At 41.3% G+C, this 18,329-nt stretch overlaps 1 protein-coding gene across 6 annotated transcripts in view; it reads right to left on the bottom strand.

The window, feature by feature from the left end:
- Positions 1-1,520: 1,520 nt before the first annotated feature.
- ptpn13 (protein tyrosine phosphatase non-receptor type 13) overlaps positions 1,521-18,329 on the bottom strand; it is a 39,761-nt gene continuing 22,952 nt past the window's right edge. For 2 of the 6 annotated variants that reach the window (XM_080510088.1, XM_080510092.1), the window contains 38 exons: positions 18,088-18,259; positions 17,581-17,731; positions 17,307-17,445; positions 16,876-17,028; positions 16,382-16,564; positions 16,133-16,295; positions 15,315-15,750; positions 14,648-14,748; positions 13,419-13,472; positions 12,799-12,888; positions 12,222-12,329; positions 11,976-12,107; positions 11,385-11,863; positions 10,842-10,973; positions 9,662-9,755; positions 9,437-9,522; positions 9,124-9,292; positions 7,490-7,704; positions 7,267-7,365; positions 6,815-7,176; positions 6,469-6,628; positions 6,222-6,377; positions 5,876-6,047; positions 5,525-5,735; positions 5,343-5,428; positions 5,205-5,257; positions 4,850-5,005; positions 4,500-4,665; positions 4,261-4,350; positions 4,073-4,179; positions 3,914-3,969; positions 3,709-3,806; positions 3,318-3,466; positions 3,143-3,233; positions 2,673-3,010; positions 2,346-2,561; positions 2,191-2,253; positions 1,521-2,095 (listed from right to left, as the gene is read on the bottom strand). In XM_080510088.1, coding sequence (XP_080366214.1) covers positions 2,018-2,095; positions 2,191-2,253; positions 2,346-2,561; positions 2,673-3,010; positions 3,143-3,233; positions 3,318-3,466; positions 3,709-3,806; positions 3,914-3,969; positions 4,073-4,179; positions 4,261-4,350; positions 4,500-4,665; positions 4,850-5,005; positions 5,205-5,257; positions 5,343-5,428; positions 5,525-5,735; positions 5,876-6,047; positions 6,222-6,377; positions 6,469-6,628; positions 6,815-7,176; positions 7,267-7,365; positions 7,490-7,704; positions 9,124-9,292; positions 9,437-9,522; positions 9,662-9,755; positions 10,842-10,973; positions 11,385-11,863; positions 11,976-12,107; positions 12,222-12,329; positions 12,799-12,888; positions 13,419-13,472; positions 14,648-14,748; positions 15,315-15,750; positions 16,133-16,295; positions 16,382-16,564; positions 16,876-17,028; positions 17,307-17,445; positions 17,581-17,731; positions 18,088-18,259 — 5,964 coding nt within the window. In that variant the 3' untranslated portion in view covers positions 1,521-2,017. The remainder of the gene's footprint in view (positions 2,096-2,190; positions 2,254-2,345; positions 2,562-2,672; positions 3,011-3,142; positions 3,234-3,317; positions 3,467-3,708; positions 3,807-3,913; positions 3,970-4,072; positions 4,180-4,260; positions 4,351-4,499; positions 4,666-4,849; positions 5,006-5,204; positions 5,258-5,342; positions 5,429-5,524; positions 5,736-5,875; positions 6,048-6,221; positions 6,378-6,468; positions 6,629-6,814; positions 7,177-7,266; positions 7,366-7,489; positions 7,705-9,123; positions 9,293-9,436; positions 9,523-9,661; positions 9,756-10,841; positions 10,974-11,384; positions 11,864-11,975; positions 12,108-12,221; positions 12,330-12,798; positions 12,889-13,418; positions 13,473-14,647; positions 14,749-15,314; positions 15,751-16,132; positions 16,296-16,381; positions 16,565-16,875; positions 17,029-17,306; positions 17,446-17,580; positions 17,732-18,087; positions 18,260-18,329) is intronic. The other 4 variants (XM_080510089.1, XM_080510090.1, XM_080510093.1 and 1 more) reach the window with 4 other exon arrangements.

Genomic DNA, 18,329 nt, shown 5'->3' with positions numbered 1-18,329 from the left:
TGTGAAAAGAGGTAATATGCTTTACTTTTGCTTGCCTATTATCTTAAAACAGTTGGACAATTCTACCTTCATACTTGGAATCCTACTGGATGTTTTTTTTTTTTTTTTTACTTTTTCAGATATTTATTTGTCCAAATTAAAGCTTGGTTCCTGCATCAACCCAGATTCATCAGCTATTTATTTTAATTCTTTGACCACGTAATAAGGCACCAACATAGTCCACTGAAAATACATTTAAGCACCTTTTGTTACTCACTTTTAAACTTACTTTGAACGTCAGCAGGTTGTGATGACCAGTTAATTGTAGGGGGTTGCTGCCATTTAATTGGTACTACATGCACCTGAGTATATACTTGAAAAGTACATGTTGCAAGTACAGATACGTTTTCATCGATAATTAAACACACACAAAATGCATATAAATAGACAACAGGGGGGGTCCCTCGTCTGTTTGTACATTACAGTGAGAAACATTTGCTCAGCAATATTTCACATAAGTCCTATTAAAATGTACCACACTGGCTGGTATGAGTGAATAGTAATACCAATGATAACGCAATCACTTTTCATGGCTTAATGCAGTGGTTCTCAATTATTTTCTGTCATGCCCCCCCTAGAGGACAGAATTTTTTTCAGGGCCCCCCCCCTGAATTGTACGACCATTGAGAACCTGATAATATTTATTTATTTATCTGTATAAACCACTGTATGAGTTGCTGGCACCAGCATTCTGCATACAATCGCCTGATTATCAAAATAAATTAATAAAATGAGCTGGAGGCCCTTTTTTAATCGTTCAAGCATGAATAAAGACACTAATACTGAAAGTCGCGCCCGCCTCACGCCCCCCCCCTGACACGCCACCACGCCCCCCCAGGGGGGCTCGCCCCACCATTTGAGAAGCACTGGCTTAATGAGTGATGGATAAATCAATGGATTGTGCGAGTTTTGACACCACCTGGTGGTGAAACTCTTATAGTACAATCGATCTTTGCCGTGTTCGCAACCAGAAGCAAAACAATACATTAATAGTAGAAAAGTTAAAGACATTTCTGCTGAAACCCTTATATGAATTATGTGCAAAGCACATTCATTTTATTTTATGGAATTTATCTCCTGTGTATGTATCAAACTATAACAAAATTTAAAAATTGAGTTTACACTCAATACTCTCAATATATATTCAACTGTTAGTCGTGGCAGCCTTTTCTCACTCTTGTAGTTGTGTTTGTAAGCAGCCTCTGGAAGTAATGCACATGTGGCCTTTCCCCTTATAAAGAATTCATCACTGTAACTTGCTTGTATTTAGGCTGGAAGTCACTTCTTGAAACAAACACGGGCGTATTGATAGAAACGATTAATCTACAAATAACTATATAATGGAACCTCACAGTGTGACGGTGATCTATTAATAGAATAAAAATATACCCCCCCCCCCAAAAAAAAAAAATAGCAAGCTCACAATTCAAACTTCCTTTCAAAGAAATAAATTCTCTAGACTTGATTTAAAATGTATCCAGTTTAATTTTCTTGAGTTGAATATGTACACTTTTAATTCCATCATTTGCCTCAGGCAGTGAGCAGTAACTGTATAATTGATTTACAAAGCAAATACTGACATAGTATTCTGTCAAGGCATGTTCCAGCATCAACATAGGCTTCAAAATACACAATATTGTTCCACATAAAATATGAAATCATCATTCACTTAATAATTATTTTATCCAAGAATCTGAAAAAATATTAGTGTTCTCTTGAAGGGGACAATAAGAAATACAATCAGCAGTTCTCATAAATGCATTGAAAGGGAGTAGCAGCCAGAGCGAGAGAACTCAAAAAGCAAAAAAATAAAAATATAGACTTCTTTTACGGATTGACTTTTAAGGAACCAAATAGTTTAAGGCAATAAAAACACATGTATGTGTAATTTGGCAATGTCTGCCCGTTTCAACTTTCATTTTTGTTTTGCTCTTGTGAGTCATCCAGCCTCTACATGACAACAATATGTGGCTCTCTCTCATCCGGAGATGTTTTCTTCTGCTTGAAGGCATCGGAGGACATAGAGAATCACTTGATAGCAGAAAATGTACTGGTCCTGCAAGGAGGAAAAGAAAGGAAATGTGTGAGAAAGGCAGGCAGGCAGGAGGGATGGACTGTCACATTTGTTAAGATACTCGATGGTAGACTCACCTCTGTTTGGACCATTCCCTGTCTCTGAAGCCTCATATTTCTTACAACATCTGAAATATCAAACTGCAGAAAAATGTCCGTCAGACTGGGGTAAAATGACAGCAAATGCTTCATTGGAAATAAAAAAAAAAAAGCTTTACACCAGTGATACTTACATCAGCGTCTTTACTGACGAGACCCAGAACCACGTCTATACATATGAGGGTCCCTGAGCGACCGATTCCTGCGCTGCAGTGTGTGATGATCGGCCCCGATCGATGGACGTGCCTCATGTAGGAAATAAATGTGAGCAGCTGCTCGGGTTGTGAGGGCGTTCCATGGTCGGGCCATCCGGTGTAGTTTAGATGAGTAACATGCTGGATTTCATTTGTCTGCGGAAAAGAGGAGCTCTTATGTTTATCTGCCCATGTGGAGGGCATAATAAAACCTTAAAGTATGAATAAAATAAAAAAAGAAGTCGCAAGAAACCTCTTTAATCTGACCTGTACGTCTTTGACCTCAATGAGCCGGATGACAAAGTTATCCAGATGTTGGACTTTGATGAGCGTTATCTGCAGCCTGTCGTCCACCATCTCCGCCGTCCTCGGCGTGTCGGGCCAGTACCGCTGGCACTTCACTTTCCCCCCTTCGACCTCCTGCGTCATCATGGCAATCACGTTGGACTTCTGCTCCCAGACCATTTGCCAAAAGTCGCCTAAAGTTGTGGGTAAAGGTCCCTGACAGGCGATGTACAAGAAGTTCTCGTCTTTTACTGGCATCTTGATGAAGTTGGCGTTGATGTAGCCTCCATCTTTGCCGAGCATGACTCGAGTCGTATCGACTGGAAAGGAAATGCGACATAAATCATGTTTCATTCAATACTGATGAATTCAACTTTGGTCGGAATGATTACAAATGAACAATATTATGAAATCCGACACACAACAGAGACAACTAAAAAGGGTTTTCTTACAGGGAACAATATTCTTGTAGCGGTTCTTTTTCTTGTTCTCCTTCGTCTGACCGATCAAGCAGTCATCCAGTGGCTGCAGGTTCTGAAGATTCTACGGGCACAGAGATTAATTTATTCAGCGATAAAACAAACCACATCATCGTTCAATAATTCAGAACTGTTTCAAGTGTCATACTTCAAACTCCTGCAGGAGGACTTTCTGCTCCAGTAGCCCTCTCATCATACGGACCACGGTGTTGAGCTTTGGTCCCGTGTACTGGCCGTCGGGCACCACTTTGACGAGGGGCAGAGAGGTGAGCTCGTCCTCTGTGATGATTGGTCCGTCTGTGCAAACACAAAACAAGTCATCAAGTATCAAACATCACACATAGTATAACACTTTACATTTGTTGGGCACAAACATTAAAACACCAACACACACGGAAAAAAAATAAATAAATCTCAAGTCGCCTGATTACTGCACCCATTTCCATCAGCTCTCATTTTAGCCTCTCATTCATGATCAGGCTAACAGTTATTGGCAGATTTAAAACTCAGATCTAAAGATAATGGAACGTTGGCGTTACCGTCTCTTGACTTGGACTTCATGGTTTCTATCGGCAGTTCATCGCTTCCCCATGTGATTTCATCTTCCTCCGGTTGACCAGCGCTCATCTGCAGGTAGCTGCCGACACAACACAAACAGGAAATAGCTGTCTCAGTATCATGTGTATTGTTTTAATGGTATTTAATTAAAAAAAAAAAAATCAAAGAAAGAAAGGTAAATCTTACTTTTCACTCCTTGGGTCATCAACACTCTCCTCTTGCCATATCGCTTTCCGGGAACTCTGAAGGTTCAAGGAGAACTCGAGTTAAATGTGCGACAAATTACAAATAACCAGCAATAAGTAGGACAGATATTTTAGCAGTTTTGGAGGATTTCACTTGTACCCGAGGAGAGTCTTCCGGTAAAGAAGAGCCATCACAGTCTGTGTCCTCAGAAAGCTCTGCACTCTGCTCCATCTCTCCTCTCTGCTCCAGTGGGCCGTCATCGTAGTCTGAAACATGGCAGGTTCACCAACACTTCACAACATTGTTCTCGTGATACATTTACTCCTTTCTGCCGACTGCATTTGTACCTATTGGAGGTATGGAAGGGAAGCTGGCAGATTTGAGATTATCATGCGGTGTGAACAGCTTAGACTTCACTCCACTGTCTTCACTCAGATCTGAAAACAACAGGAAAGAGCTTTGTCCAGTGAGAGAAATGGCTGAATTGCACTGAGCTATAACCAAATATAAATGGCTTCTTAGATGGGCAGTTTAATTTGAATAAACTATTCAATTATCAAACTTTCTTCAAAGCCTTCAATTGTACCTGTGTTGCCATTGCATTTGTCGGAGTTGATGGGGAGATAGGCCAGGTATGTGTTTGGGTTCTGGTCCGCTGGTCTGGACACTATAAGATGGACCAGGCCTTTCGCTTTACGGATGGTGGTGACAGCTTTGGTGTGGGACACGCCCGTCATTAGTTCTTTATTCACCTGCAAGTTCAACAAAGTTAGAATTTTAAAAAAGGAACTTAAGTTTGATTTACATTCACAAACAGCTTTGCTAAATTCCACATTTAGTTGCATTACGTTTCAGGCGTGAATACAAGATGTGATAAAAGGTACATTTGCTAATGTAAAGTCAAATTCCGAGCACTAAATGTTAACCGATGCTCACTTTCAGCAGCCTGTCGCCGACTTGCAGTTTTCTCGAGGACTCGGCTACTCCTCCTGGTGTGATAGACTTCACAAAGATTCCTCTCTCCCCTCCAATTACGGAGAAACCCAGACCTCCTGACGGGGGCTTCTCCAGGTCCAGCTTCAGGATCTCCTCCTGCATATTGGGCAAAAAGGCATGCAATCTCTTTTAATTCAAAACTTTGGTCAATTCTTGCAAAGAAACAAAGCAGAAATGCAAATGAAGGAATCATAGCTATTGTGTAACCATTTGCCATTAACACACCACTAATATTCCTTTAGCATTTGCTTTTCAATAAAATAGATTACAAAGCAAAGAAATAAGAAAAAGTCACCTCTAAAGGTGCAGCAAGACCCTCAGCATCTCTTGAATCTTCCCCTTTAAAACCTAAAACGCAAAAAAAAAAAATGTTAACTGTAAACAAGATAAAGTACATTAAATGCACAAAATGCTTCTAAGATGCAAAACGAACCATTCACGTTGGACGAGACATTTGGGTTCAGGTTGTTGTTGAGAAAAGTGACACTTCTTTGCTCTGGAAAAACAGGCTTTCCATCCCTGTGGGCAAAAAAAACAAAAAAGATTGCATATTGTGTGTGTGCATTCTGAATCCTGCACACGTTTTACATGATGATCTTTGTTGGTTCACACTACCTTGTGGCCTTGAGCGTGAGTTCATTGAGCGAGAGCTCCAACAGTCTGGTGCTCTCGCTCAAAGTTAGGTCCTGAGTCGGAGCGCCGTTAATGTAGTGGATGAGATCAAGTGGCCTGAGGCTCTCTTCCTTGGAAGCCGACGAGCCCGGCAGGATGTCTTTCACAAATAAGACCCCATATGGACTGTCACTTCCACCATCCAGGACCAGTCCTGAGGAAAGAAAGGAGTGAAATTGTTCAAACCGGACATTTATGGCGACAACAAACAAAATATCCAGATAATTTCCGTCAGGCAACAAACGCTTTGTACATTAAAGAAATATCACACACTCCGGGGATGTAATTTCCTACCCAGTGGCTCCTGGTTGTTTTTGAACCAAATGTCAGGCAGCAGGTGGGCCTCTATGGGGGGTTTGGGAGCCTCCAGGACTCTGCCAACCACTAAGTCAACCACCCGCGGAGCGGCACGCACAAGACTGACCACTTCAGTGTGCCCCATATTACTCACATCTGTGGCGTTCACCTGAGAGAAAAGATCAATCCATTACAGACTTAGAGTAGTTCAGCTATATTAAAAAACACTTAGTGCAACTTTACGTTTAACATGTAAACACGTTTGTTATCTAAGGCTTAGAGTTAAAGAAAAGCTTATTTCAGAATACTGGATATATTGTTGACATATGGAATGAATTCCTACTGTAATCATACGGTCCCCGGGTCGGAGCCTCCCATCTCCTCTGGCTGGATCTTGGACGATGTCATGAATATAACAGCCGTGATCGTTACCTTTGGTCAGGGTGAAGCCGAGACTGCCCTGTTCTGATTTCATCAGAGAGATCCTGAGCTCCACTTCCTGCCAACAGACAAGCGTTTCGGTTACATTAATCACAAGTGGGATGCAAGAGCTTCCTGGAATTTAAAAGGGCATTCTGACAACTTCTTACCGGGGCAAATTCGTCCACTTCCTGCCCATTGCCAGACATTGTGAGGTTTAAGGGCAAAGGCAGTGGAGGGGGAAGAGGATCAGGGCTTGGAGCGGAGGCAGATGGCATTAAAAGTAGAGAGGGTGACTCTAAATCGGCTGCCCCAGGGGAGGAAAAATCCCTATCCAAAAAAATAAAACAAACAAAAAGCACCACAGAGAAAAATCATCTACAAATTTCTTGGGGGAAAAAAATAAAAAAATAAAAAAATAAATTATATATATATATATATATATACACACACACACACTTGCTATGACAAATTGCATCACAAGCGGAGGTCTGATATATTTTTCAAATCAAATACCGGCTACTGATGTCTGATCTTGGCAGTGACATGTTTGGGGTATAGAAAGTGTTGTCCAGCTCTCCACTGCTGTTGTAAGGTCCCCGTCCCATGTTGCTACTGGGTGTCTGGTACACGCTGCCCTCCCAGGTCTGCCTGCTGTTCTCCAGAGTGTTCAGGCTGAAGGCTTCTTCCACCTCCTCGTCCCCATCCGTGCTGTCACTGTAGCTGTTCTGTCTCACAGGGGTTTTGTGCAGGAGCCTCTCTAAGGCGTCCTCCACAAGTCCCTGTTTCCTGCTTTGTTGAGGCGAGGAGATCGTCCCGACATTCAGGCTGGACTCTGCCTGAGTCACTGGCTCCTTTCTGGGTGATGACATGGGTGTCTGGGGGGATATAATGACATTTGGTTTCCATTTTTAATACTTATTTCAAGTGTTTTATTAATTAGCTTTTTTTTATTTTTATTAACTAACCAAAAGAGAAGAGTCCATCTCAGGAAGGATGCCGTGTTTAGGTCGACACAGGAGCAGCGTCACCTCCTGTCCCGTTCCCCGCAACGCTGATATGACCTCCTATGTGCCCACAAAAAGTTGGATAGACAATACAACATCAAGTATGATGTCAAGCAACTTAATTGCCATCTATATTTTCCTCAAAACCCAGAAGAGAGGACAAACTGACGGTTCTACCACATACATGTTGTGAAAGTCCTTTTAGGGGAGTTTGGTTAACCCGCAGGATGACGTCGCCCACGTTGATGCGGCCGCTTTCTGCCGCCGGCTGGCCAGGGAACAGTTTTTTAACCCGCACCATGCTGGAGCTAGGGGGTTCCCCGGGGATGTTCTCCTCTCGACTGAAACTGAAGCCCAGCCCAGACGTGTTCTTCAGCAAGCAAACGTCAAACACATTATCTGCAAGGACAACAGGCAGTTAATGGCGTATCGAGCCAAGCCAGGCTCTGGGACCACATGTGGAACTTCTGGTTATAAAGTGGCTTTCCTATTTCCTTTCGTCATTCGTTTCCACAGAAATTATTAACAAGGACCCATAACTTGTAGTTCAAGGAAACACATCATTTTGTTGAAGAACCGAAAGAATATTTCCCTATTGTGCCCACTCAGTGATGTTTGAAAGAGCTGATCAGTTAAATACAACATACATATGTTTTAGCCTAAATAACAACACTATACATACACACTAAAAACTATGTTGGTAAATGTATAAGAAAAATACATTTTGAAGCTTTTGACAAATTGCAATTGACCAGATGGTCTGAGTAGCAGTTATCAGATGGATGAAGTCATTTAAATTGAAACACGAAGTCAAAAAACAGTTTTAATGTATTGATTCAATAACATAAATTCATGTTATTGTTCAGCAAGTTTGGTCCATTGAGTTTGACTCGGCAGCCATTCAAGTTGGTGTTTTGGTGTGAGAAACCCAAAAAACTCTGCAGTTTTCTCAACATTTTTGATCTTTAAAACCTTCTATATATTTTCCATCTTACTTTAAAGCTCATTCTTGGCTACACGTTTTCTTCCAGACACACACAAAAAAAAAATCCCCAATTGCTAGACCAAGTAAATGCCTCCCACAATACATTACCCTAAGCCGGTGCCCTGGTTCAACCACAGCGGCGAAAACTAAATAACACTGAATAGACTGGTACCAAACTATGCAACGTCAACATCAGCTTGCGACACAACACAACAAGGATGGAAAATAAAGGATTGTGCCACCACAATTATCCCGTCTGCGGTGCGGGCTGTGAAGTCGAGGGTTTGTGTTTTCTTTTTTTTGACAAATTAAATTTCCTCAACGCTGGGAACAGAATAATTCAGCAATTAGTGGATTTCATTGAGTCATATATGAAACCAGAAACTCAGAACAGACAAGCAATATGGACTATGTCATTTTTAGTAAAAGACGCTGGTGGGAAAATCCATAAAACACACCCAATACTAGATACTCTGGTCACTCATCAATGTGCAGAAAAAAAAAAAAAACATGTCTGGTCCTGCAAAAAAGACGACACACCTCCCACTCAACCCTTCAAGAGGCTGCAGTGTCCTGTTAATGGTTTTGTACATCACAACTCATTTTCTTCAACTGATATTACTGGTAGCAAACTGAGTTTTAGTGTAACATGAATATGTTGTAAATAATCACTTGAATAATGAGAAGAAAACCTGCATGAAATTATAGAGGATGGGACGGCCTCAGGTGACCAAAGCAATATCACATACTGAAAAACAGCCTATGAATTGATTTATGGGAGACGCCGAGGTGTATTCAAAATCCCTTATCGGTACAGTGGAGCGTCTTCTCACCCGGTGTGATAAAGTTGTACTCCGGTTTTTCTTTGACCTCTGGTTGCTTCAATTTGTTCATGTTTTGATGTTGGTCATTGCCTGCTGATAGCAGCGTGCACTGCGGTGTGACAGGAGCATGAACTCGGTCTGCAAGTGGATGACCCTTTTCCATCAGCAAATGCACCGTCTGGAAGGAAGCACAAAGGAAATCGGTTACACTACATCCCAGAGAGTAATAACAGTTATTTATAGTGCTCTTTATAAGTGCAGCATGCAATTTTATGTAAAACCACGGGTCTGCCTCATGCTCAGAGTGGACGTCCTCCCTCACCTGGCCGGTGTCTCTGAGAACTTCTACTGCTTGTTGATGCGTGGCTCCCTCCAGACTCCTCCCATTAACGGCCACCACTCGATCGCCTGACCGGAGGACAGAGAAGGAACACATTAGAAACAAGGCCCATTTGTTCATTCAGATATTTCTCAACTGAATGAGAGTGCATTATCGTTCATCTCGTCTTCCCATTAATGTCACGTTTCAACATCAGTACATGTTCACCTTTCTGTATCCTTCCATCAAGCTCAGCAGCACCTTTCGGTATAATGGCTTTGACGTAGACGCCTCCATGTCGGACCGTTGTATTGACACCTCCCTGAAAAGAGAGAGAGAGACTTTAACTCTATTGTGTGAAATAGCTTATTGTAGAAATTCTGTGGGGACTGATTGTAGATGTAAAGGTATTTGTTATTTTGAGTTGAATTGCTATATGAAAAAATGCTTTGTTTTTAATTGTGGCTTCAGAATTCAAGTATTGGTTAAGTTACAGTTAAGATTTTAACCAATCACATAAAGATGCAGTTCGCAAAATGACCAAACTTCATGTTGTTCGATCTTATTAGACACTGGGTTTATGGCAATATACATAGACAGTGTACAATGACAGACGGGTTTACGTGACGTCATATCGACACCGCAATAGTTTCAATAGCAAAAATATTCGTCCTGACAACAATCCGCATATTGTTTCTTTTGTCTTATTGACAAAAAGTACAGAAGCCATAAATTGAGGTTTAATATGCTGAATCTTTCAAACCAACAATAAAACAAAACATTTATCACTTTAAAAATGTGATTCAGTTGTAAATGAAAAGTATTTGTATGATGTTATGGATACCATCATTGACACTGGTAACATTTCTGTCAATTCAATTAAGATTTATGACAAATTGCATTCCATTATGAATTTGATAATCAGATTAATACAATATTGTTTGACCCAAATTAAAATAGACTTGACAGAAAAAGGTAAACAGTTGAATGATTTGTTGTTGAATGTTATGATCCCACAGAAATAAATGAAACCATGCCAATCAATGTTCAACGTCCCTGAGAGACAAATTATATTAGTGGCACTCCAGTTAATCACTCTGTACATCAGCAGTAAACACGTACTACAGTCAGCACAAAGTAAACTTATTGCCCATTTCTGCTTTCAGCAGTTATGTTACGTATCATAAACGTACTCAAAATACTGTGAGACTTTATTCCAGTAAAAACAACAAAAACACCAATTGGTTAAAAGAAAAATATAGATCACATGCAAAGAGTAAGGTGAGCTATTTTTACCACGAGAGCTTCCAACACGGTGTTAAGAAAGCAAATCATATAAAACAAACACAATCAAGCCACAGCCACAAGATGGGGGTAAAAGGGGCGAAACAAAAAAAAGGATGAAAACCTTGCCGAACAGTACCGTGACACTTATGCCCAGGCTGCTGTCTAGTTTAGACAGCTCAATGTCAAATAGTTCTCCAGGACAGAGACCATTGACAACTGGGGCAATACCATTTAAATTTTCCATCAAGTGTTCCTGCAAACAGAGAACAGGGCATTAAGGTGAATTATCACAAGCCGGAACATGCAGAAAGAAAAAGTGTGAGCGTTTCAGAGGAATTTGGTTATGCCAAGAGCAAAACGAGCAGATACTGTGACACGTTCAAAGACAATCATGCAGTGTCTGGGTAAAAAAAAAAAAAAAGCTTCACGTTGACATCAGTGAATGCAATGACGGGCACAGGTTGCTTACAAAAGGCAGTGAGATGCCAAGCATCTGGAAAATAATAAGTAATGCTTGTTAATGGGGAAAAAAAAAAAAAAACCTTCATATAATTTAAAACCAAAACATTTCATTAGCTCTCCTGTATCAGCTACGACTATGCAGGGCAATGAGCAAATAAAGAAACCACTGACAGTGCAGATTTCATAAACACATAGACCACACCTTTTTAACCTTCAGTTTCTCCTGACTACTGGAATAAGTCTCCTCGTCCATGTCTGAATCACCCCAGTCCGAATGCTCTGTGACTTTGGGAGCCTCAAGCAATTTCGCCTTTCTAGTTTTTGGGGGCAGAGCTGGTGGCGGAGGATCTGAGCCCACGCTTGATTCTGGTCCGTGACATTGAGGAATAGATGCAGCTGGAGCCGCAGCTCTTTCCAAGCACTGCAAAACTCCATTGGCAGACTGTTTGGAGATTTTCGTCACGCCGCTCGTCTTAGAGTCCTGAGAATTAGCGCTGCCGTGCTGGTGATCTGGAGAAGAGGCGGACGATAGTGGGCCAGCAATGTGAACAGGAGGGCTGGGGCTTGCTCTTCTTGCACGCTCCTCCGATGAGGTATCAATGTCTAGCTCTTGTCTCTGAGCAGCGTAATGCGAATTAATGGGAAGTTTGGCATCATAAGGACCAAAGCCAGAGGACGGTTCTGTTAAAACAAGGAAATCAAAAGTGATGAACAGGAATGGAACAAAAAAAACCAAAAAAAAATCTCCCCAAAAGGTCACACAAAAACTCATGTCTTTTAATTTTAATTCTACCTTTGTAGAGCCTCTCCTGAGGCTGCGACACCACCAGAGTAACATCATCCGGAGCATTTTGAAGAATATCAACCGCAGAAGCATGAGAGAGTCCCTCGAGGTTTACGTCATTCACACAGATGAGCCGGTCACCTGAATCAACATGATATTCTCAATTGATAATCATCTTTACAACAACAAGAGAAACCCTGTAATGGACTTGTACAGGAGGGAGGGAGGGAGGAGGGAGGAGTCATAATGGCTTACCAGGCTTGAGGAATCCATTGAGATCAGCAGGACCCCCAGGAGTGATTGAGCTAATGATAGTACCAAGGTCTGTACGGCCAGAGTTCTCCCCTCCTACAACCTGAAACCCTGCACAACATAAACAAGCGCACACCATTAAACACCAAAATATTTACAAGAGACGACACAAATGTTCAGGCAACTTGAAATATTTGTTCAATTTTTAGATTAGAACGAAAACTGTCCGGTTATTTTTGCCATATTAAAAAGGTGGAGGATACAGCGTGTTGTATTTTTGTTCATTGTCAACCTGATTTCAATTAAAACACTTTTAAATTAGAGCTGGGCGTTTGTCCTTGAAGCACCACTTGATTAGTTTAGTTTCAAATTCATTGCGGTGGTCTTCAGATCCGAAAATGCTCAAAGTCCAAGTATTTATGGACCCGACTGTAATTTACCCTACATGTGTAAGCGATTGAATACACATTGGAAAACCAAAAATCCATGAACACAAAGGAAGTAAATGGAGTTTACTGTTCTAGAACCTGTCGGCAGAGATGTCCTTTTATTAACTGAAAAAAGGAATTTGAACCCTTACCCAGTCCATATTTCACATCTTTCTTCAGGTTTACAGTTGTAACTTCTCTCTCTGGAGATGGCAATGCGTTCAGCTTTTTCTTGAGAGAATCTGCATCAACGCAAGCAAACATGGCATTACTAATATTTACAGAAATACATAATTCACATGGAACTGTGTCTTTTCAGACTCATGCAGGCTGTGCTGTGATAAACACTAAGCTGCTTTATGGGCATTCGTACATCTCCACTGTAACTATTAATCAGCCCAGGCAAGCATGCAGTGTCACCGAGGGGCTCCCACTTTAGCACTGTGGACTAATGGGTGTGAAAAAATTGGCTGAGCTCTAAAGAAAGGAGGAGAGTTCAGTGCCAAACAAGAAGCTATTTAATGGTGGGGCGAACGCCAGAGCTAAGGTCTACAGGCAGGCAGAAGCAGGAGGACAGACACTCAATTCTGCAATATTTAATTCTGTAGAAAACACTGAGATTTGCTTTGTATCGTTGTACTTTGTTGAATTCGTGTATAGAAAAAAAAACCCAGATTCAGGTACATGATAAAGACTGTGAAAAGTGACGTAAGAAAGCAAATGTTTCATCTATTCTGACTTCATGCTGTATATATGAATAAGAGAAACTTGCCATTAAGGGAGGCTGGGGTTGAAGGCAGGCCAGACGAACTGTGCATGCTGACACCTGGATTAACAACACAAGTGAATAGTAAAGTCTGTCAGACGGCTTTGTGTTTAATACACAACAGAGAAGTCCAACTTGATGTGTTAATTATTAGTTATTGCAAGATCCCCACATGGAGAGACCAATCTGTGAAGAGCACACCTGCACAAATATACAAACATAAATCTAATCACAATGTAGATTGACAGCTTAAGATGGAACATTCCCTTCAGTTGGGAAGATTTTAACTAATTTCTCAACACAAGCCCAAAGGCAAGTTTTGCGCAGCAGCTTCTCTCCTAAAACTCAGTGAAAGAGGTGACTCATGTTTCTGTGCATGGCAAATAAAAAAAGGGACAAGACAATACTTGTGACTTTCTTTTTCTTTTTTTTTTAAATAACTGATATTCCGATTTTATCTGATTTTCAGCTTTCTACTCTGGAAAGCCTTCATTCTTCCGAGGAACTGGAAGAATGCCTACAGGAATCACCACAACTTCTCAAACTATTATAAACTCAGACTCAAATATAGCAACACTAAACCTGACTGTACTATGAAATGTTTTCAATACTAATAGAATTCTAATCTTGTCATTCATGATGAGCAGTTAAAAACCAGAGCAAAGAAAAGTCGCGGCATTTTAGTCACTCACTTTGTCAGTCTGATTCAATTTCTAATTGCGAAAAGAAAGGTATCCTGTGTACAAGAACACTCACTAAAGTGACAATTTGTGGTTTCATACACACCAAGCATATCATCTGATCCAGTCAGTGCGCTAATGCATTGGCTGTTTGTGACCCCCCCCCCCCTTCGATAGAAGTGTTAATGTGATGCAATTTGAATCATATCAAAATATTAATTGTAGAACTTATGGTCTCTGTAACTGCTACCGTCAGCCGCTTGTAAACATGCTGTGTCCACGCTCTAGCTTTATCCACACAACAACAATTTGATTCAGGAAAAAAAAACTTCACAAAGTTTTGTTAAAGCCAGTTCGTTAAACATATTGAACCTGTTGGAAAAACAACACATCTATTGCAAAACATAATTGCTATACATGTCACATGCCTGTCTTAAAATCCACCAGAATTTTAAACAGAGAAATAAAACTCAGATATCGATTTATGTTTTTGGAGCCGTAAACCACTAATGTAATGCTTCATTTCCACCATCCTACTCAGGTCAGAATGCTTACCGACTACATATGCTTGGCCAGTGTCCTCAACAGAAGAAGAGTCCGATTCTTTTTTGTTGAGGCTCCAGGCTGGGCTGCTGTGGGACGCCGTGCCAAATGACCTGAGAAGGTCAAAGGGAGAGAAGAAGATTATCCAGAGAAGGAAACTGAGAAAAGAGGGCCGCATGAGCATAAAAAGTTTGGCGTTTAGAAAGTCTAAATGCTTTTTGACACTGCTTCCTGTGCACTGTTATTTACTTCAAGCATCAAGAACTGCAGTCCACATAAAATCACAGTCATCTGTAAAGGTGACATGGGAGAAAAACAAGTTTGCTAATGAAAATAGAAGCACAGGGTTGTCGGCACAGTAACAGAAAAACACAGACGCAAGGACACACAGCACCCAGACCCACACACATGCACACCCAGAGGATCAATTAAAGGCTAGAGGTGTAGTTCTGTATGTCAGTACTGTAGGCCCTCTAACAAGTCCTCACCTAGTAACCTGAGCCAATCCTGATGAGGCTTCTTACATTAAGGACTTTATAGGGAAATCTATGCATAGCCACACAGTTTGCCTACATAGTGAGATAAAACACCTAAAATATTGTTGTTTCTGTAGTTTAAAGTTAGAACTCCAATCACAATATTTACTTGAAATGATAAAGTATAAACAAGAACGACTCACTTGTCTTGTGGTTGTGACAGAGAGTCTGTGTCTGAACTTGCTCGCTGATGTTGCTGGAAGTGAAAGGCCATTTGTTTGGGTGGTGGCTGACTCATTCTGGAGTATGACTGGCCAAGGTATGAATCTGGCACTGGCGGCTCGGGAGACTCTGGCATCTGGCCGAGGTTGTGGTGGGAGCGACTCATTGCTCGCGGATTGGAAAGGATCGTGGAGCCCACTGGATTGAAACCTGGAAAGTGAAGCTCATCTTGGATCCTGATTGGGCCAGAAGGTGCTTTATGGAGGGCCACCTCCGAGTAAGAGATCCTCTTCAGGTGGTCGGGGTTGGAGCGTGTCGACAAACTTGGGCCCAAGCTGCCTGAGCTCAGGGTTCTCCCTGTGGCGTCACCACTCCGGGAGTCAAAAGATTGTTGCAAGCTGCTCAATGGGCTGTTCTCTGATGAGCACAAATGAAAAAAACAAACAAACAAAAAAAAACACAAACTTACCAAATAGCTTATGAATTTTCATATTTGTGGGATAAGACAACAAATAACAACATAAACACTAAGACCAACCCTGAACGTTAGGTTCGGCAATTCATGGTAAACTGATGATCATATCGTGAGCTGACGAGCCAGTTACATTGGCTGGAAGTTGTCACCATTCAAAGGGTTTAAAAAAAAACTTCATCTCAAATGCTTTGGACAGCACTGAGATTTACAATACAATCTATAAACTATATAAGACTTTGTAACAAGGAAATACGCAAGATGTTTAGGAGATATCCACTGTTAAATGCGTGTTTAAAACAGCTGATCAATTCCATGTTCCTCTACCTAGGTCCTGCAGCTCCTGGTTGTTCTGGCGGGCCTTCATCTGCAGGTGGAACTTGTGCTGATCAGAGCACAGCTGCAGCAAATACTGACACGTCTTGCTGCTGTCCGTCTGAAACAGGTGCTTAATCTCATCGGAAGTGTTCTGAAGACAAATCTTCTTTTTCTTCAGGACAACAAGGCAAACATGTAAGTGAAGGTTTTTCAAATAATTTGAGAGTTATGTCCAAAAATGAAGAGAATCACACGTACTGTGAAGGAAATCTTCTTTGTCTCCCTCCAGGGGAACCGTAGCACCGCGGTACGATTTCCATTTAGGACTTCAAAGATGATCACCCCCTTGGCGTAAACACCCAGCATGATGCCTGTCTGGGATCTTTTCTCCGGAAGTACCCGATGGAAGTGGACTCCGTACTCTGTCAGCCTCTGGCAGATCTTTGAGACAAATCCACAAAAAAACAGTACTGAAATAGATAAGACTGGTGTAGACGAAACTGTTTCTTAAACCTGAAAATACTTGTAGATGGTTAAAAGGTCATTTGGAGTGTGACTTCTGCAGACAATATGATTACATTTTGTTCGACTTGCATACATACTACTTCTGCTCCAAAAACTCCTAATAACAAGAGATTTGTTGAATTTTTCCTAAATTCTAAAATCCGCTTTAAATGATGACTGAACAAAAAACAAGTGTAGTAATAACAATAACGGTACATATAACTCATGTGTACTCTGCTCTTGCTAACCTTGAGAAACTCCAACTCTGCTTCAGTTTCTGTTGCTCCGTAGTAGTTGCTGTGAAGTTTCGGCAGCTCTTCCTTTATGGCCGCCTGGTCCACTTTATCCAAGATGGTCACTGGTAGGTAGTGCTCCAATCTGAAATAGGTCTTCCCAAGGAGCTGAGGCGTTGAGATGAGCAGTGTTATTTCTGGGACCAATATTTATATTTTATTGTCATATGACCTTTCTCTAATTTAGACGAAGCAGTTGTTTGTGGAATGAGTTCTGTTGCTTGTATTATGCTTTAAGGTAAAATGGCCTATATTTTTCTGACTGTTGGAAAATACCAACATAGTTTGCTACATTGTGAGTTTGTAACTTACGACTATGTAGATGACAAAAGGGAAACATTTAGGTTGAATCGGGTGACCGCAAAGAAAAGACATCTATACTGTACCTCAGGCTGGTAGTCACTAAATTCGGCTTGCAATGCCAGGGAACCCAGCAGCATGGCATTTTCTGGGCTGCAGCGCATCCTTTCCTCCAGGATGTCTTTCCTCATTTGTAGGTAGTACTGATGTTTGGTCATGGCGTGCCTGTTATCCACAGAAAAACACAAGTAGGCAGAGGGACCATTTTGATCAGCCTGAGTGTGATGTGACCATACAAGGACACAGAACTGAATAATAATGTGTCATTTAGGTGTTTATTTCCGTAAAGTGTACACTCACTGTATGAGGTTGATGTCATCCAGAAAGAATTTAATGCGTAAAAACAGGCTAAAAGACACATCTGACTTTCTTTTCTTAGGGTCGTCCTTCCATCCGTCTGGAGCCACTTTGGACAATTTGGCATCGAGATCAACGAAGAAAAACTCTTCATCTGCGTGTGAGGGAACGGTCAATCAAGTTAGGTTATCACGGGCTTTTATTTTTTTAATAGACATCGGGTGTAAAATAAAAATCGATAAGGCACTAACTGGAACCAATATCTGCTTAGAGTGAGCCACATTTAATAGTTTATGCTTTAAATGTTGTACGCATCACCAGTTCCAAGGAAAATATTTGCTTTTCGAGACAAAAGATCCACCATCTGTGACGGAACTGACAAGAACTGACTAATGAAAACTGCATTGTAAAGCTGCATCATAAAACAAGTGAGCACATGCTCACACATGGGGAGGTATCTGACTCACACATGCAAACACACAGAAAAGTGTGGGGGGCAACATACAATACCTCTGAGGTATGCGAGGCCGAAGAGATGGTGCTCCACCAGCCCGATGTGGGCGACCACCATATCAAAGACGTCTTTACACACTGCCTTGATGTCACAGCTCAGCTCCAGCTTTTGGCTGTTCAGCAGCACAACACCCACCTTCCTCTGCACTTCCTCCACCTTGCCACGTTTCTTGTGTGGAAGAAGACAAAAAGGACACAGCTGTGATTTAAAGTTCAGGGAGAAAAAAAACAAAGCATGA

Source organism: Blennius ocellaris, assembly GCF_963422515.1.
Source record: "Blennius ocellaris genome assembly, chromosome: 15".
Lineage (NCBI taxonomy): Eukaryota > Metazoa > Chordata > Actinopteri > Blenniiformes > Blenniidae > Blennius > Blennius ocellaris.
This window is presented reverse-complemented; position numbering and strand designations above follow the sequence as displayed.